The 19,232-nt window shown below is 42.1% G+C and overlaps 1 protein-coding gene across 4 annotated transcripts in view; it reads left to right on the top strand.

Annotated features, from left to right (window-relative positions):
- ICA1L (islet cell autoantigen 1 like) overlaps positions 1-19,232 on the top strand; it is a 213,832-nt gene that overhangs the window by 51,084 nt on the left and 143,516 nt on the right. For all 4 annotated transcript variants that reach the window (XM_029606294.1, XM_029606293.1, XM_029606295.1 and 1 more), the window contains one exon: positions 9,463-9,588. In XM_029606294.1, coding sequence (XP_029462154.1) covers positions 9,463-9,588 — 126 coding nt within the window. The remainder of the gene's footprint in view (positions 1-9,462; positions 9,589-19,232) is intronic.

The following is a 19,232-nucleotide window of genomic DNA, read 5'->3' as shown; positions in this document are numbered from 1 at the left end:
GTTTTGATCGCCTCCGCTCGGAGGGTCTCTGAGATTCAAACGTTGTTCTGTAGGGAACCTTTTCTGCGATTTTTTTCTGACTCCGGTTTCTCTCTCAAAATGGTGCCCTCTTTTCTTTCTAAGGTGGTGTCCACCTTTCATGTCAACCAGTCGGTAGAGCTTCCAGCGTTTTCTCTGGACGAAATTGCGGGTACCGCTGGAGGCGTAAGCATTCGTAAGCTGGATGTCAAACGTGTTCTCCGGTATCTGCAGGTTACCAATGACTTTCGGGTCTCGGAACATCTTTTTGTCCTCTGGAGTGGTCCCTATCGGGGCAAGCCGGCTTCTAAGACCACTATTGCTTGATGGTTGAAGGAAGCCATTTCCTCTGCTTATCTCTGCCAAGGACGGACAATTCCGGAGGGCTTAAAGGCTCATTCGCTACGTTCTCAGGCTACTTCCTGGGCAGAGAGCCAATCGGTCTCTCTGCAAGAGATTTGCAGGGCCGCTACCTAGACGTCCTTGCATACTTTTGCTAGACACTACCGTCTGGATGTGCAAGCACCGGCTTTTGGTTCTTTTGGACGGCAAGTGCTTCGAGCGGGACTGTCTCGGTCCCACCCGGGATAGGGAAGCTTTGGTACATCCCACAGTCTGGACTGATCCGGGTACGTACAGGGAAAGGAAAATTAGTTCTTACCTGTTAATTTTCGTTCCTGTAGTACCATGGATCAGTCCAGACGCCCTTCCCTGTTTGTCTTTTCTTTCTGTCCTCTCGAAGCTTGTTCTTGCAGATTCACAGATTTTGATACTTCATTCTTTGCAAGAATACTGAGCAATTACACCAGAAGCCATAGTTGTTCAAGTACCAAGTATATGCAAGAGCGTATAATCATACCATGTTTCTTACATTGTTCTACAGTTGCTCAATTGAGCGTTATGGTTACTTGCTTGATCCTATTCTGGTTTTGTTGTTTTCTGCTTTGACAATGGTTATACTGAAGGGTTACAGGATAGGCTCTGTCCTCATGTAGGACACCCTTTCAGTTTTAGCCTGCTGAAAAGGAGGCTCAACCCACGGTCTGGACTGATCCGTGGTACTACAGGAACGAAAATTAACAGGTAAGAACTAATTTTCCTATCGGCGCAGGCATCGCAAAAGGCAGTCTCCACGCAAGAAGCGCTGATAGCGTCGCACAAGGCTTCGACATCAGCGCAGGGAATGTCGATATCGATGCATACAACATCCAAACCGACACACGTCACGACGCATCATCTACAGCGTCTAAAAGAAAAGCACAAGACAAAGTCGAGTCAAAACATTCTGCAATATCCCCAGTCTCCAGGAGAAGGCAAACTCACCCCTACAAACATTGGGGCACACATCTCCCTAGCTCTCATTCATTTGAACATTCTATATCACCCAGAGGGGGAAGCTCCCATGTATCTACAGCACATTCGGAGGAGGAATACGTTAGGGTAACATCGTCTTCCCCACGATGGATACACAGGGCTATCAATATAGGGCTACAGGAGCCATTGCGGAAGAAAAGGAAGGATTCAGAGCACATACAACCCCAACAAATTCCAACCAAAGAGCCGAATACCGATTTATTATTGGGGGCAGGTTCACCACCACAGTCGATAAACCCAGCAAAGCCAAGAATGCCACCACCCACTCAAGCCTTTTCACAACTCTTGTCAGCCCTTTTGGAGTTCTTTGACACACTACAATCCACATTCATACTCCCTCCATCTCCAACGGGTAGTGCGCCGACTTCACCTCAGCCGCATTCATCGCCGGAACGGCCAAGGAGCCCCTCTCCGCAGGTTCTTTCTCACCAAACAACAAAGCAACCTGTACAGAGAGAATCACCACCAATGGGAGATTCTGACTCCCCTCCGTCATTGCAGAGTGGTGTTCCTGCTATTCTTTTGAAGACTGGTAAGTGGCTTAACCAGCTCCTCAGTTTATTCTTTTGGCTCAGCTCAGTGTTCCCTATTGGTTGGAAGTATGAGTGGTTGGTTGATGATAATCATTTTTTTAGTTTAATCAGTTACTCCACAGTTTGGCTTTTCCAGAGGATACTTTCGGGTTGATGTTGGGGCAGGACTATATAATCCTTGATGTTATCTTCTTACTCCTTCTCCATTTGCTGGCAGAGGTGCATAACCCACTGGTGGGGATTGGCCTGCCTTCATTAGAGGAAAGGAAATTATTAGGTAAGTAGTAATTTCTCCTTCTGGTGACCCATACTTTTTACATACAAATATTATATCTTAAAGACCTGTTGGCGCCTCCCCTAGCAAAGATTATACATTTTTCTCTTGCGGAAGGTGTTGTCCCTTCATCATTGAAGAGAACCATTGTGAGGCCACTTTTAAAGAATGCTGGGTTTGAACAATCTGATCTATCAAACTATAGGCCAATTTGCTCTCTGTCTTTTTTACAGCAAACATTTTGGAGTTTTCAGAATTACAACAACTGACTGATTTTCTTGATGAACATCACATTCTTGATCTCTGTCAGTTTGGATTCAAGAAGTGAATCGAACTTTGATAGGCATTCTAGATACAGTGAGGAGAGGCCTTGATAGTGGCAAGAAGTATTTGTTGGAAATGCTTGACATCTCGTCGCCATTTGATATGCTTGATCATAAAATTCTGCTATATCACCTTAAGGAATGTGGCATCTCAGGGACCGTACTGAAGTGGTTTGAGTCCTACTTATCTAACCGTTATCATTAAGTTAGTATTGGCATAAAACAATCCCAATGGCATTTGGTGCTCACTGGAGTCCCCACAGATCTGCTTTATTTTTGTTTTTCTATAATATCTATCTAGCTATTATTGGCAATCTCCTTGCAGGACTCTGCATGGGCTATAAAATCTATGCAAATGATTTACAGTTTTTTATTCATTTATAGTCGTCCTGGCCAGAAACTTCCTCCATGTTGTCAGTCGGCCTATCTACAATAGAACACTGGATGTTTCATAATAAGCTCTTGCTTAATCTTTAAAAAAAAAAACAAAAACCCAGAGATAATGGTTTTACAACATTCATGGCCAATGTCGGTACCAATCTCACTCATTGAAAATAGTACCTTGCCAATAGCATTTTATGTGAGGAATCTTGGAATATGGATTGTTAGCAAACTCTCATTTCGTCATATCAAGACAATTATAAAGTCTGGTTTCTTCAAGATGAGAATTTTATATGGTTTGAAACCTTTACTTAACTACATGGATTTTTGCTCTTTGGTACAGGCACTCATCCTTCTACTCTTGGATTGCTGCAACTCTGTCTATCTAGACCTTCCAGACAGTTTGCCTAGGCCATTACAACTCTTTCAAAATTCAGCTGCATGGTTAATTATGGGAAAGTCTATGAGGGAGCACCTCACGCCCATTATGTATGAACTCCACTGGCTTCCAGTTTACTGGTGGGTCCGGTATAAAATATCTTTTATGGTCTATAACTTGTCAAGATTGGACTCTCTTCCATGGGCTAACACCCTTCTGTAAATAATTCTTCCAACTTGTGCCCTTTGTTCTACAAAAATGCTTCATCTCCAAAAATGGCTCGTCTTGTGGCTTCCTTTGTAGCTGCTCCAGATTTCTGGAATTCTTTAGCTTAAGATCTTCAACTTATGACCTGCTTTAAGACATTTAAATCATCATTTAAAACCTTTTTGTTCAGACAGGCATATATACTTAATTTGCACCAAGAGCTTGGACTCTTGCCTTAGATACTTTCCAGGCCTTAATCAGTGCACCCTGCTAATTGTATGTGCAGATATCATGTGATGATAAATGTATAATTCCTGATATTCTAAAAGGCGCTGTCATCAAGCCAATCAAAAAGAAAAAAAATCTGGATAAGACTATAATAAACAACTATAGGCCTGTCTTTAATTTAGCCTTCCTTGCCAAACTAATCGAAAAAACAGTTCAAATACAATTAACTGAACATTTGGAAGCTAACTATTTATTTATTTAGAAAGTCTTTTATACCGATATTAGTGGGGACATCATATCTGTTTACAGCGAACTTATAAGATGGAAATTACAATGAACAGGGAAAGGGGAAAGGGATACAAAACTAAAAAGCAAGAGAGGAGCACGAGCAAATCGCAACGGGCAACAAGAGCAGTTATAAGATTGTCATAACAAGAATGGCTATGTACAAATTAATACAGCTATGGACAATATTTGAAACAGATTATCATACAGAGCAATATTCCAGCAGGAGAAAAAGTGCAGGGGCTGTTAAGTGATGTGGGGGAAGGCTTGTTTAAAAAGCCATGTCTTTAATAAGGATCTAAATTTCACAGAGCAAGTTTCTAGCCTAAGGTGGGTTGGTAGAGAGTTCCAATGCATTGGACCAGCAATAGAAAGGGCCCGTTCTCTTGTGGAGGTGAGGTGTGCCTTCTTTAGGGACGGAACTTGGAGGGTTGCTTTGTTGGAGGTTCTAGTGGGTCTATTGGGGCAAAGGAGGCAGAGGGAGTCATCGAGCCAGTTCGAGTTGTGTGTGTAGATAGCTTTGTGGGTAATGGTGAGGGTTTTAAAGAGGATGTGGGAGGGGACAGGGAGCCAGTGAAGGTCTTTCAGTACCGGAGAGATGTGGTCATATTTGCGTGTGTTAGAGGTAGTTCTAGCTATAGCATTCTGCAGCATTTTGGAGGGGTTTTAAGGGAGGACAAGGGTAGGCCAAGGAAGAGGGAGTTTCAATAATCCATTTTTGAAGAGAGGGTGGCCTGAATAACCGTACGGAAGTCATTCGCATGAAGTAAAGGCTTAAGTTTCTTCATGACGTTGAATTTATAGAAACCCTCCTTGAGGATTGTATTGATGTCTTTTTAGGTTCAGTTGCTGGTCAATCTGAACCCCAAGGTTTCTGGCACACTGTTGGGGTTGGAGTGTTTTTTGTAGGCAGGGTCGTTAGCAAGGGAGGAATTGATGGGTAAGTGCTGAGAGATGAGAAGCAGTTCGGTTTTGGAGGTGTTTAACGCTAAGTGGAGTTTTGTGAGTAGGGTGTTTATGGCTGACAGGCAATTTCCCCAGAATTCAAGGGTGTTAGAGAGCCTTGGATGGGTATTACGATTTGTACGTCATCTGCATAAAGATAGAATTTGAGGCCAAGATCAGTTAAAAGCAGGCAGAGGGGAATGAGATAAATGTTGATTAAGGTGGAGGAGAGGGAGGAGCCTTGGGGGACGCCCTGGGAGAGGGCGTGATAGGTGGATTCGGCATTGCCTGTCTTAACTGAGAATTGCCTGTTGACAAGATAGGAGGTGAACCACTGAAGTGCAGTGCCAGAGAGGCCAATGTCAGATAGTCGGGCGAGGAGATGATTGTGATTAATGGTGTCAAAGGCAGCCGAAATGTCCAGCAGGACAAGGATGTAGCAGTGTCCTTGGTCAAAACCTCTGATAATGTAGTCAGTTAAGGAGAGCAGGAGGGTCTCTGTGTTGAGGTATTTGTGGAAGCCGAATTGGGAGGGGTGCAGTAGGTTGTTGGTTTCAAGGTAGTCTGTTAACTGGGTATTGACGACCTTTTCCATAATTTTTGAAATGAACAGGAGATTGGAGATGGGGCGAAAGTTGGCCGGGTCCTTAGGATCTAGTGAAGGTTTCTTGAGCAGCGGTTTAATCACTGTGTGTTTGAGGACATTGGGGACGAGGCCCGAGTTGAGGGAGCAATTGATAATGTCGGCAATGGGTTTGGCGTTGGTGCCAGGTATCATGAGGAGGGCTTTAGTGGGAATAGTGTCGGAGGGGTGAGTTGCGGGTTTGATCTTTTTGAGGATAGATACGATTTCCGTGGATGAGACAAGGTCCAGAGAGTTGAGGGTAGTAGTGGAGGCACCAGAGCCAGCCGGTAGGGGACGGGGGGGGGGGGGAATCGAAGAAGGATCTTAGGAATTTTATTGTGAAAGTATAGAGCCAGTTCTTCACATTTGCTACTGGCTTCGTTGTCTGGAATAGCCGGGGGGGGGGGGGGGTGCGGGCTTGGTGAGATTGGAGACCTAAGAGAATAGGGCTTTGGGGTTGTATTTGTAGTCATGTATTCTTGCAGCATAGAAGTTGTGTTTAGCTATAAGGGTGGAGGTTCTGTAGTGATGTAGGAAGGATTTGAAAATAGAGGCTTTTTGGGTAGTGGGGTCTTTGCGCCAGGCTCTTTCCTTTTGTCTGAGATCATTTTGCATTTGTCTCAGCTCGGTTGAGTACCATGGTTTTTGTTTTTTAGCAGATGGGTTCACTTCACGTCTGGCGATAGGGCATAGTTTGTTGGCAGTATCTAAGCTGACATTACTCCATGATTCAAGGGCTGCCACGGGGGAAGAGCAGTCGAGGTTAGACAGTGGTCCAGTAAGGGCAGAGGCGAGGTCCTCACTGGGGCAGAGTTTTCTGTAGATAATGGAGGTGCTTGTGAGGGGGTTGTGTGAAAAGGGTGCCTTTAATAGAGAGGGAGGTTTTGATCATGGAGTGGTCTAACCACAGAACAGGAGTGCATATAGGCTTGTTGGGGGAAAGGATGCTGGAATTGATAAAGATTAGATCAAGGGTGTGCCCTGCTTTGTGAGTAGGGGAGGTAACGATCTGTGTGAAACCCATGGCGTCGAGAGAATTGAGGAAGGCTTCGCAGGATGGGGAAGGGGGGGAGACATCAACATGGAGGTTGAAATCTCCCAGTATGATGGCAGGGGCCTCAGCATTCAGGTTTTTGGAAATGATTTCGATGAGGGGGGAGGGGTTGAGTTCTAGAAGGCCAGGAGGGGCGTAGACAATGCATATCTGGAGATCCTGTGATTTAAACAGACCAATCTCAATTTTGTGTTGGGTGCCGATGTTTACGGGTTTGAGTTTCAGGTGCTTCTTGACAGCTAGTAGAAGGCCTCCGCCTCGTTTTTTGGGTCTTGGAATGGAAATAACGTCGTAGGTGAGGGTAGGGAGCTGGTTGAGTAAGACAATATCTGAGTCTTTGAGCCAAGTCTCAGTAATAGCGCAGATTTCAGGCTCATGATCGACTAATAGGTCATTGAGAATTAAGGTTTTTTTAGAAAGTGATTGGGCGTTGAATAGTAGAATGGATAGGGTGGTGAGGCCTAGGAGTTGGGTGAGGGGGGAGATGAGGATGGGTAGTAGGGACATGCGCTGGGAGGTCTGAGTGCCAGGTAGGCATGAGTGGGGTGGGGAGGTCTACAGGTTGAGTAGTGTATACGTGGGATCGGAAAAATTGAACTGGTAGCCATGGAGGTAGCTGGATGGTGCAGTGCAGGGTAGAAGGAGGAGGGTGGGAGCAGGAGGCTAATACAAACAGTGAAAAACGGTATACAACACCAAACGCAGGGACCTGAAAGATAATAAACAGGTTAGTAACAAGGTACGTATTCCAAGTTCATTACAATTGAGATCGTATTGCCTTGGGTCGTATGACCCAATATCATATATCCGTCCCAACATGGCTTTAGAAAACACTTTAGTACTGAAACACTGCTAATATCACTAACAGACACATTACTTAGAGGCTTCTATAATGGCCAACAATACTTATTAATATTACTGGACCTCTCAGCTGCGTTTGATACAGTGAACCATGATATATTAATACAAAGACTTGACGAAATAGGACTTAGCGAAATCACTCTACAATGGTTTACATCATATCTAAATAACCGATTTTACCAAGTACAAATTAATAATATGCTGTCAGAAAAAAATTGTGTTAAAGACAGGAGTTCCTCAGGGCTCCGCCCTGTCAGCTATACTTTTTACCATATACATGCTGCCTTTATGTCATCTTTTAGCAGGATTAGGCATTACTCACTACTTATACGCAGACAATATCCAGCTTATTTTACCTATCACTGACACTATTGAGAATACTTTTAAACTGGCAGCCATGTATTTGGATATAATTAAACTACTAACGCAAATGGAATTAGTAATAAATATCGATAAAGCAGAATTTATTCTCTTAGAAAGGAAGACTTCAAATGTAATTCAAACGCATATTGTGATTAATGATAGCTTAACAGGTAAACTATCTAATAATGTACGTGACCTTGGAGTCATTATTGATACTGAACTAAGTTTAAAACAACACATATCACACAAAGTAAGGGAAGGTTATGAGAAACTGATGATGCTAAAATGCCTTAAACCATTATTAAATCAAAATGATTTCAGAACTATACTACAATCCCTAATTTTTGCCAGTACCGACTATTGCAACACTCTTCTACTTGGCCTCCCATCTTCAAACATTAGACCACTACAAATTTTACAGAACGCAATGACAAGAGTATTAACCAGTTGCAGAAAAAGGACCACATTACACCGATATTAGCTGAATTACACTGGCTACCGGTTGAATTTTGTATACATTATAAAATTCTTACTCACTACACAAATTAATATACGACGAACATGCAGACTGGCTTAACATGACAGTTCGCCTCCATACACCCCAAAGAAATTTAAGATCAGCGAACAAAGGTCTAGTACCGATTCCATCGGTAAAATCAGCACATTTCATACAGGTTAGGGACAGGGCAATATCTCTCGGAGGACCCAAAATCTGGAATGCAATGACACTGGACCTTAGATTGCAGCATGATTTCAGACAATTTAAAAAGGATTTGAAAACTTGGCTGTACACACAGGCCTTCACACATAAGATAGGAGACTCTTGGAGCATATATCTTGTACTTTTTATTAACTATTATTTTATGGTTTTATTTTGTATTCTTAACCTTTTTGTATTTCCTGTTTTCTGTTTTTTAGTTCCTTTTATACTGATACTGTATTAGTTTTTTAGCACTTATCTGACAAATTTTAATATTTTATTTTTATGAATTTGTATATTTTGCATTTCATATTGTTCAATGTGTAAACCTTTGTGATGGTATTGCTAAACGACTGTATAGAAAAGCTGTCAAAATAAATTATTGTATGACTATATTTATTGTTTTATTGATGCTATATGTACTTTATCGAAGAAAATTCACAGTTGACATTAAAGCCTTTTGAGGATTCTGATACAAATTTTCTGACCAAACAAATTGTCACAATGTTTACAGATGAGTACGTTCCTCAGCAAAGCCTTTATTAGGTGTTCAGCAGAAGGGAGAAAACAAATTTCCTATCCACTTGTCTATAAAGGAAATGTTATTTATTATCACCTACATTTCTGGAAAATCTTCCATAACACAATATCTCAATAAAACTTATCTTGTGTAAAGTGAACCAAAATGTCAGGTTGTCTCAATTCTCTCGACTTGCTATAATGTTTCAAGCAAGCTCTGCATTAAAGAAAGTTCATTTTGTACTAGAGGGGCTGGATTTAGCATAGCATTCATACCAAGTCATCTTTGCTTCTTACCTTAATTATCACAAATCATGAACAATTACTATGGAAGCACAAATCTATTCACAATCCCTTTAAATTTTAAGTACGGTTGTTTATTTCTACTTCTAGGTGCAGATCCAAGTGAGAAATACCAAAACCCACTTTGATAAGTTGAAGATGGATGTATGTCAGAAAGTGGACCTTCTTGGAGCTAGCCGCTGCAATATGCTGTCACACTCACTCACTACTTACCAGGTACTAACTCCATCAGCTTTCATTCCCTTGATGGGGATAAGTGATACAAGTCTGTTTATGTAATAATATGGGAGGTTTTCACAGCAGAGACATATTTAAGTATTCTCCTCTAGAGTAATATTTGGTTTGTATAAACATTTCATTGGTTATGCACCATTATCCCATTCATGCAGTTCGGATTCAGTCTGTTTGCATAGTTAGTCTCAAAACATTTAATTTGATAGCCGTATTTTCGTCACTCTACTGAATTCATTTGCAAGTTTATTACCTTTTTGTAATGTTTTATTTCTATACAAGAGAACAGCATAAATGTAGCTAGATAAGATACATAAAAAGCAAACTGGTCCCTTTGCTAAAGAGCTTACACATAAACAAAAGTATTGATGCAATATTGCTTTGTAAAAGAAGGTCTTTCTATTTTGATCTGTGGGATGAATGCAGTTTCCTGTCTGAATGTGGTCTAGTGGCATTCAACAAGTTAATAAAGTTTTAATAAACTGAATTGAATGGCATTCAACCATATGGATCAAGGACATACAAGGCTTGGAAGAAGCTTCTGAACTGAAATAAAACAGAATGAGGGTGGGGATAAGGAGTAATATAATTATCTAATAACATAGAGGTCCATATTCATTAAATCAGCAAGCGGGTAGGTTATCCAGATATTCAGCAGAACTTACCCAGATAAGTTTACCTAGATATTCAGAAGAAAACTTATCTGAATAGCTTTAGGCCTGCTATTTGTGCAGACCAACTGATCTGCACCTAGTTTGCTGGATAGTGTTCAATATGACACTGTCCATATAAATATGTACGCCCACCCTGTTTTTGTCTGACTCCAACTGGTTTATATCCTTTTGAAAATATAGTCTTCGCTATCTATAGCTTGTGTTGTAGAAGTGTTTGGCTAATAGTATTGCTTGAAAAATGCTTTTATTATTATTTTCTACAACAGGATGTGCTGCATTAAGCTTAGAAAGTCAATTAGTTGAAAGTTGTTTTGCATAAGTCTCCTATTTCTAACTTATATATCTGCAATTGTTATATTTTTACCACTGCTCAAAGCTAACCGCAGCTCGCAAGAGCACAGTTCCTACTAATGAAGGCATTGGCTCCTGTACCTCTGTTTTTTTAAAGTGGCATTTAAATGTATTGATACGATTTTGGCTAGATTCTAATGACCCTCACCACCACAAAAGCTCTAAAAATAGCATTATACGGGGGCCCTGTGGTGGAGGAGAAGGGGCAACTGAAGCCGTCCTGGAATTGGAGCGCTCTGATTAATTGAAAGACCAGCTGAGCCCCATCTGTGAAAGCGGAGCGAGTGGTAAGAGAGACTGATAAACAGCTGACTTCAGAGCCAGTGACGTCATTAACCAGGGCCCGGGAACTTTAAATCCCGAGGCGTGGCAGCACGCAGTCGCCACCGAAGGGGTGCACGGCTTAGACCGGCTTTGACCATACTTGACCGGGAGAAGTCTGAATAACAGCATTGGTGATTTATGGGTCGGAAAAGGAAAGCGAGGTTTGTCACCTCTTCTCCTGCTACAATTAGAATCGGCCCCATGGACACACATGTAAATTGGCAGGGAACGCCACAAATGGACTGCTCCCGAGACACGGCTGATGCCTCATTGAGTCCAGGCAATGGGCCAATTCCTCCTCAACCTCCAGGAGCAACGAGAAAAGAGCTTCATATTGACAATGCTTCGGCAAATGTGAGTGTACAAGAACTACACCCTTCTTTGAAACAGTTCCAACTCCCTGCCTCAGTTTGCAACCTTTAGAGGCAGAATATGTCAATGCTGTAGTTACAATTGGCTGTTCTCAGATTGGCTCTGTGGATCCTGCCAATGTTACTCTTGGAGATCTGTGGAGAGTTCTCGTGAAACTAGATTCTAATTTAACTCAGGTTAATACTTCTCTTTCATCATTGGTGAATGTCAATAGATTATCAATATTAGATCAGGGTAAAAGATTGAATGAGGTAGAGTCTTCAGTGAAAGAAGTGATTGGGAAGATACAGAATTTGCAAAATTTAGAGAGCATGCATATTAGAGAGAGTTCTACTTTACATGCAGAACTAGAGAATGTTGAAAATCTTTTAAGAATTAAAAATCTAAGATTTTAACTTCCCAATCACAAGGTTATTATCTCCAAAAGAAATGTTCGTGAAGTATTTGAAAGAAAAAGATATACCAACTATTTCAAAAATGTATTACTTCTCCTCGCTTTCTAATAATATTAATAGGCCGATTGAGGAGAATAGTCCCAGTATTTCAACTTTTTTGGAAGAATCAACTGACATCATAAATAGAAGAGCAACCCTCTTTGTATCTTTTTCTTTGGAGAGGGAGAAGGAGTATGTATTGGAAAAATTCTTTAAGAATAAGGATCTGCAGGGGGGAGGAAGTGACGTCACTTCCCATGCCGGCTGCCTTTTAGCGGAGCTCCCGTTCCCCGGAGCTATCTTGCGATTTTCGCCGCGCTTCACCCCGATTCTGGCAGCGGACGATAGCGGGCACATGACGGCCAGAAAAAAGCTGATTGATTTTCAAAAATTTTCCTAGATCAAAGGGGGAGAAGCTCCAGCCCTGCAGGACTCTAAAATGGCGGCCGCACATGACTCGGAGGGCTCCGGGTGTGATGAGGACCACCCGGGAACCCAGGACTCGACGCTACCGTCTCGTTTCGAAATGCGCTCCTGGTTCATGGAAATCAGGCAAGATATTAAGTCCTTTAAAAAAGAAATTGCTGTTACCTTACAAGAAATGAGGGAGGACCATGCTGACCTCTGCCGCAGGCTGGACAAGACCGATTCCAGGTTGGATGACCACGAGGAGCGCTCCAAAATTCCCAGGGGGAGCTGGAAGATAAGCTGGAGGACCTGGAGAACAGGTCCCGGCAGTGTAATTTGCGCTTTAAGGGAGTCCCTGAAACTGCTGAATATTCAGACTGCTCCCTTGTCATTCAGCAGATCTGCACATTGATCCTTGGAGATGCAGGTGACGCTGGAGGGCCCGCTACCACTGATCCCCAGATTGAACGAGCACACCAGACCTTGGGCCCCCGGAGTGGTAATCGGCCAAGGGATATCATTGTATGCTTTCACTCCTTCTCCTATAAAGAACAGATTGCTACTGCTGCCAGAAAGCACCGCACCTGGACCTGGAACGACCATGAGATCTCTGTCTATGCAGACCTGGCATCTAGCACCTTAAGAAAGAGGTTCACATTTCGACCCATCACCTCTGCCTTGTCTGCAGCATCTATTCGCTACAGGTGGCTGTTCCCTTTCAGCTTATGGTTCCAAGTTGAAGGACGATCATTCAAAGTACGCACTTTGGATGCAGCAGCACAGGCCTTGAAGGAGGCGGGACTTTCGGTGGACTTACCAGGTTTGAAAACAGCTGTTGCTACAACCTCCAAGCCTGCTGCTCCTCGTTGGCAACGAGTTACTAAAGGAGGCCGTAGGCTGCGCAGAAATATCAGTGGAGATCTGCAAACGGATACACCTACCTGAACTACTTTGTTGTGCTGTCTCAGTGGTGACCTATCTTCTTGCTTATAGCAGGGAAATGTAGGAGTTATATTGCTCCTTGGTTTAACTGGTTCTACTGTTCGTGGGTAATCTCAGTTCAAGCTATGTTAGCTACTGTTTATAATTTCTTTTTAGGCTCTGGGGAAGGGAGGATCCGTTTCCCGGTATGGAGTTTTCCTCTCATTCTTTCCAGGAACGAGAATTTCCTTCCTGGGTACATTTTGAGATGGTGGGGGAGGGGGGAGGGGAGATTTGCCTCAAATGTATGTTTCTTGATGTCAGGAAAGGTAGGGGAGGTGGATATGTACAGGGGCTCACACACCGTTCTGGAGTGGCAGAGCTTACTCTTGACTTTTGTTGGCCTGAGATCTCCTTATCGCGTTGTAGCTTAACAGACTGTTTAGCCTAGAAGGGGTTCAGAGTGGATACTGAGCTTGGGTTGGGGACTGGTCCCGTTATCCATGTCAACAGTGACGTTTACTTCACTTAATGTGAAAGGTTTAAACTCTGGGCACAAGCGACGGCTACTGTTCCAGGAGCTGGGGAGGTTATCCGCTGATGTGATTTTCCTGCAAGAAACTCATCTTAGAAAGCGTTATGAGGGTCTCTTAAGCTCTACTGTTTTCCCTAACCAATATTGGGCAGCGGCAATGACTGATTCGAAATATGCCGGGGTGGGAATACTCATACGTAAGAATGTACCTTTTGAACTCCGAGGCTCCTATCCTGATCCACAGGGTTGATATCTCCTGCTCAATGTGCTTTTAGGGGGGGAAGCTTTTGCACTTTGCATGATTTATGGCCCTAATTCTCACAAAGCAGAGTTTTATAGCATGCTATACTCAGTTCTGGAGGATAAAGCGGAGGGTAGTGTCATTTTGGGTGGTGATTTAAATTTAACGCTTAATCCGCACTTAGACAATTCAACTGGGAATAGTTCAGATTCCATTCGTTCTCGGAAGGCCCTTAAACACATCATTAACCTGATTGCGGGGGTGGATGTCTGGCGTACACGCTTCCCCTCCTCCCACTGTTATTCTTATTATTCAGCACCACATGATACCTATTCTCGTATAGATATGTTTTTGATTGATAAAACGAGAATCACAGCAGTGCGGGAGGTGGATATTGAACCTATTGTATGGTCTGACCATGCTCCTGTCTGGTTTAAGTTGCGCTTGAGTCACCATGATCCTGGCCAGAAATATTGGCGCCTTAATGATTCTCTTTTAGAAGATAGCACTTTTCAGAAACAATTGGTAACAGAAATACAGGAGTATATTCGACTTAATGACATAGGAGACGTTAACCCGGGGACGCTATGGGAATGTATGAAATGTGTCATAAGGGGTTCCCTAATAGCTCGTGCAACTTGTGTTAAAAAACAGAAGGAGGGGGAACGCCAAAATTTGTTAACCACATTACAGACTCTAGAACACACCCATATGCGAGGTAAGGCTCCTTTCTCCCTGAAGGGCTCTATTAAGGAGATCAAAGATAAAATAATGGCACTGGATTCAGCAAAAATTGCTCATCAATTAGAGCTAGCTAAGCAGAAATTTTTTGAGGGAGGCAATAAAGCCGGTCGATACTTAGCTCAAACCCTCAAGAGGAAACAATCCCAAGCCCTTATCTCTAAAATTAAAGATCACAAGGGGATGCTACTCACGGATGATACATCCATTAGACAGCGTTTCTACCAGTTTTATTCTCAATTGTATAGTTGTGATAACGCTATACTAGAGGGTACAATAGCAGCATATCTTGCCCAAACCTCTCTTCCTACCTTAACGGCTGTGCAACGGCAGTTTTTAGACAAGGACATTACAGCCCTAGAGTTACAGGAGGCCATTAACTCTCTTAAGCTGGGAAAATCACTAGGGCTCGACGGATATACCCCGAGGTTTTATAAGAAATTTGCCACAGCATTGTCACCCCTTCTGTTAAGGTTTTTTAACTCTCTACGGGTAGGGGCTCCTTTATCTGCTCTAGCCAATACGGCAGGGATTACGCTACTGGCAAAGCCTGGGCGAGATCCAACTGTTTGTGGTTCGTACAGACCGATTTCCCTCCTGAATATAGATGTTAAGCTGCTAGCTAAAATCTTGGCCAATCACCTGAATTGTTTTATTGCTCAGCTAGTGCATATTGATCAGGCGGGATTTATCCCTGGCAGAACCACTGCAGATAATGTACACAGAATCCTTGATGCTATATGGGCAGCACAGAAACAGAACACCCCAGCTCTAGCCTTATCCATTGACGCTGAAAAGACGTTCGATATGGTGCATTGGCCCTTTCTTTTTCAAACTATGGAGGGTATGGGATTTGGGGCCTTCTTTTTGACCTGGCTACAACAACTTTATACTTCTAGAGCCTGTTTAAAGGTTAATGGCGGATATTCCTCGTCTTTCGATGTACAAAGAGGAACTAGGCAAGTTTGTCCCTTATCCCCACTGCTCTTTGCACTTTTTCTTGAACCCTTTGCCATTAACATACGCCGCAATCCTAATATTACTGGTGTAGAGTTCGGTGTCACTTCTATAAAAATATCCCTTTATGCTGATGACATTTTACTTACCCTAACTGATCCGGAGAGTTGCTTGGAGGGGCTTATGAGCGAAATGGACATTTTCAGTGGTGTCTCAGGATTTAGGGTTATCTGGGACAAATCTGAGATTCTTAACCTCAACATCTCTCCCAGGTTAGTCAGTCGTTTGCAGGAATTGTATCCCTTTAAATGGGCCGCATCCCAAATTAAATACTTGGGGATCCAGCTTAGTACTACTCAGGATCTACTTGTTATAAATTATGCAAATTTATGGAAAAAAATAGATAAGGATATGGAGGAATGGAGCCGATACCACATATCATGGCTGGGCAGAATGGCGGTTTTTAAAATGAATATTTTGTCTAAACTCCTATATTTATTCCAGACCCTCCCGGTTCTGGTTCCTCCCTCTCTCCTTCGGCAGTGGCAAAAGAGCTGTATGACCTTTATTTGGGCAGGCAGAAGACCTAGGGTTGCCAGGGAGGTGCTTACACGATCAAAATCCAGTGGGGGGCTTGGAGTGCCGGACCTCTCCCGCTATTTTCGAGCTGCTCAGTTAAAAAAATTAGTGGACTTGCATATGACTAGACGACCTAAGTCGTGGGTACTCTTCGCCCAGGAATTGCTGGGATCTATTCCTATCCATAGCCTTCTCTGGCAACCCAAGTCTACTTGGCTAATCGAACCCGCTATGGTGCTTCCCCCCACTACACAAATGTTACTGCAATTATGGCGCAGATATAGCTCCACCCTAGTGGGTAGCAGGGAATACCACTCCAGTACCAATTTATACGTTAACAAGGCCTTTCGCCCTGGTTTTGAGAGTTCCGCCTTTTGCATTTGGAAGAGACGAGGTATTCATCACTGGGAGCACGTTTGGGGTTCAACTACCATACGTCCTTTCCCTGATTTGCAGCGGGCTTACTCCCTACCTGACTCTGCCATATATCCATATCTTCAATTGACCCATTTTGCAAAGACTAATATGCTGGCGACGCATTTTAACTCAGGGCAATCTGCCTTTGAAAAGTTATGTGAAAAGGTGAATAGTTGCTCAAAGGCTCTGTCTCAGATATATCAAATGCTATTACCCCAGTCACCACCCAACTACAAGTTCCAACTATTATGGGAACAGGATATACAGGTGACATGGACCCCACAAATTTGGAAATCTATCTTTCAAACTATGGGTAAAGGCTATATAGCAGCCTCGCTTATTGAGAATTCCTATAAGGTACTCTATCGGTGGTATATGACTCCTGCACAATTGCATAAGTTTACACCTCTATACCCAGGTTTGTGTTGGCGGTCATGTTCGCTTGTGGGTAGTTATTACCATATGTGGTGGGACTGTCCTAAATTGCAGACGCTCTGGTGTGACTTATTCCACTGGATGAGTGATTTATTTATTTATTTATTTATTTATTTATTTATTTAAGGTTTTTCTATACCGGCATTCATGAAAGCGTTCACATCATGCTGGTTTACATGAAACAGGGGTGTGAAGAAACAACCAAGAACATAAATAAACGTGATGAAGAGATGCGGTTACAATTAACAGGGGCTGATAACTGGGAGGAGGAAAATAGAGAGAGAAAGAGGAGGTTAATTATATACAATAGTACAGTATATATACACAATCCGAAATATACAGTTGCTGAGTGGAGTCTTTAATGGTTGGCGTGTTAAGTGGAGTTCGGGAAGGCTTGCCTAAACAGCCATGTCTTAAGTCTTTTCCTAAAAGTTAGGAGGCATGGCTCATTTCTGAGATCTGGTGGGATGGTGTTCCATAATTGTGGGCCTGCTGTGGAGAAGGCTCGGTGTCTTAAGGTACTGTGGTTAGTGGTTTTGGTAGGATGTTTGGTAGGTAGTGGATTTGTTTCCGGGGTTGCCCGCACCCACTGCAGCGCAGGCGTTATTGGGCGCTAAAGTACCAGGGCTTTCCGAGGATCACAATAGATTGGTTCATTTTATTTTCACTGCTAGTCGTTGTGAAATAGCCCGTCTGTGGAAATCCCCCAATATTCCCACAAAAACAGACGTGCAACACAGAGTGCACAACATTTTTTTATTATCAAAAATCACAGCATTTAAGCATAAAAAGATCTCTCGCTTTGACATGATATGGCGTCCTATCAACGGTGGCACTCGTCCACTACCCTTGAATGTCAGGGTTAGTAGTGACCCCTTCTTTTTTATTACACTTTTGTTCAGATGTATTCATCAGTTCTTCTCAATGTTGTGATAGCACCACCTTCTCCTAAATTACGCATTAGTGAGGCTAGGGGGGGGAGGGGGGATTAAGTATATTAAACTATAGCACTGGTATAACATCAGGTTATCTACCTTTAATATGCAGAATGTTGATTTGTTTTCTGTAGCAGATTATAATTCAAGGCAATTTATACTTGAATGTACTTAATGTGTTGGGCTGTGCCATGTTGTTCTGCTGATATTTTGTATGGTATATTACACCTGTTCTTTCGTTTTAATAAAAAAAAAAGAATAAGGATCTACAATTCTGTGGCCAGAATGTGTTTGTTTTTCCAGATGTCTCCAGACCAACCCAGGTCCGTAGAAGACAATTCCTGGCTTTAAAAAGTAAAACCTTGGAAATTGGGGCTACTTTTTATTTGAAATTTCTGTCTAGGTGTTTTGTCAACTTCCAGGGTAAAAAGTTTTATTTTTAATGAGCCACCCCACCTTGAGAATTTCTTAAGGGATAAAGCCAGTTTAAATATGAATCAAGGTACACCAGAAGAAAAGGCCTGTGAGAATGAATTAGATATTACCCCTTCTCATAGTGTTGTATTATGAAAATGTGAGTTTTCCTGTTAAGGACCCCCCACATTATTAGTTCTTATGAGTGAAATGGTTTTGTATAAGGATACTATATATATATATATATATATATATATATAAAAATACATACATATTATGGATTTCTGCATAAGATTGCCTTTGTTATGATATGGAGCATGTTTTATGTTTGGAATATTGAAATAATTAATAAAGAGAGAATTATAAAAAAAAAAAAAATAGCAGTATACACACTTAGAAGAAGAAAATCAGTTTAATATAAATTCTTTTTTTGCTGGCAATTTTGTACCCTAACAATTCCTCTTTAATAGTTTGGGCTCTGCTCCCAGAATTCATCTATATTACAGCTGTATCCCCCCTATTTTTTCATGACTTTAGTTGTTGTTTTTAATAAAGAGCAAATTACATAGGTGATTTAGTCCCATTTCTGTAGTAAATGTTTCTTGACACATATCACATATGGTGTCCATGTTATGAACATGTTGAGTGTAAGCTCTAATCTGAGACCCTTGTGTCTGTAGTGTTACCTTTGGTGGTTTAATAGCAAATTCATTTCATCTTCACATAGTTTGCACCAAAAAAGTTATACAGGTCATGGTAACATGAGATCACAGTTTGAGAATTTTTCACTTGTTAACTCTGTCACAGATGGACATTTTTCAACATTCCCTTCCTTATTACATGCCAAATCCATTATGGCAGATAAGAGAAAAATCATATTGTTCTAAATGT

Source organism: Rhinatrema bivittatum, chromosome 6 (assembly GCF_901001135.1).
Source record: "Rhinatrema bivittatum chromosome 6, aRhiBiv1.1, whole genome shotgun sequence".
Lineage (NCBI taxonomy): Eukaryota > Metazoa > Chordata > Amphibia > Gymnophiona > Rhinatrematidae > Rhinatrema > Rhinatrema bivittatum.
This window is presented reverse-complemented; position numbering and strand designations above follow the sequence as displayed.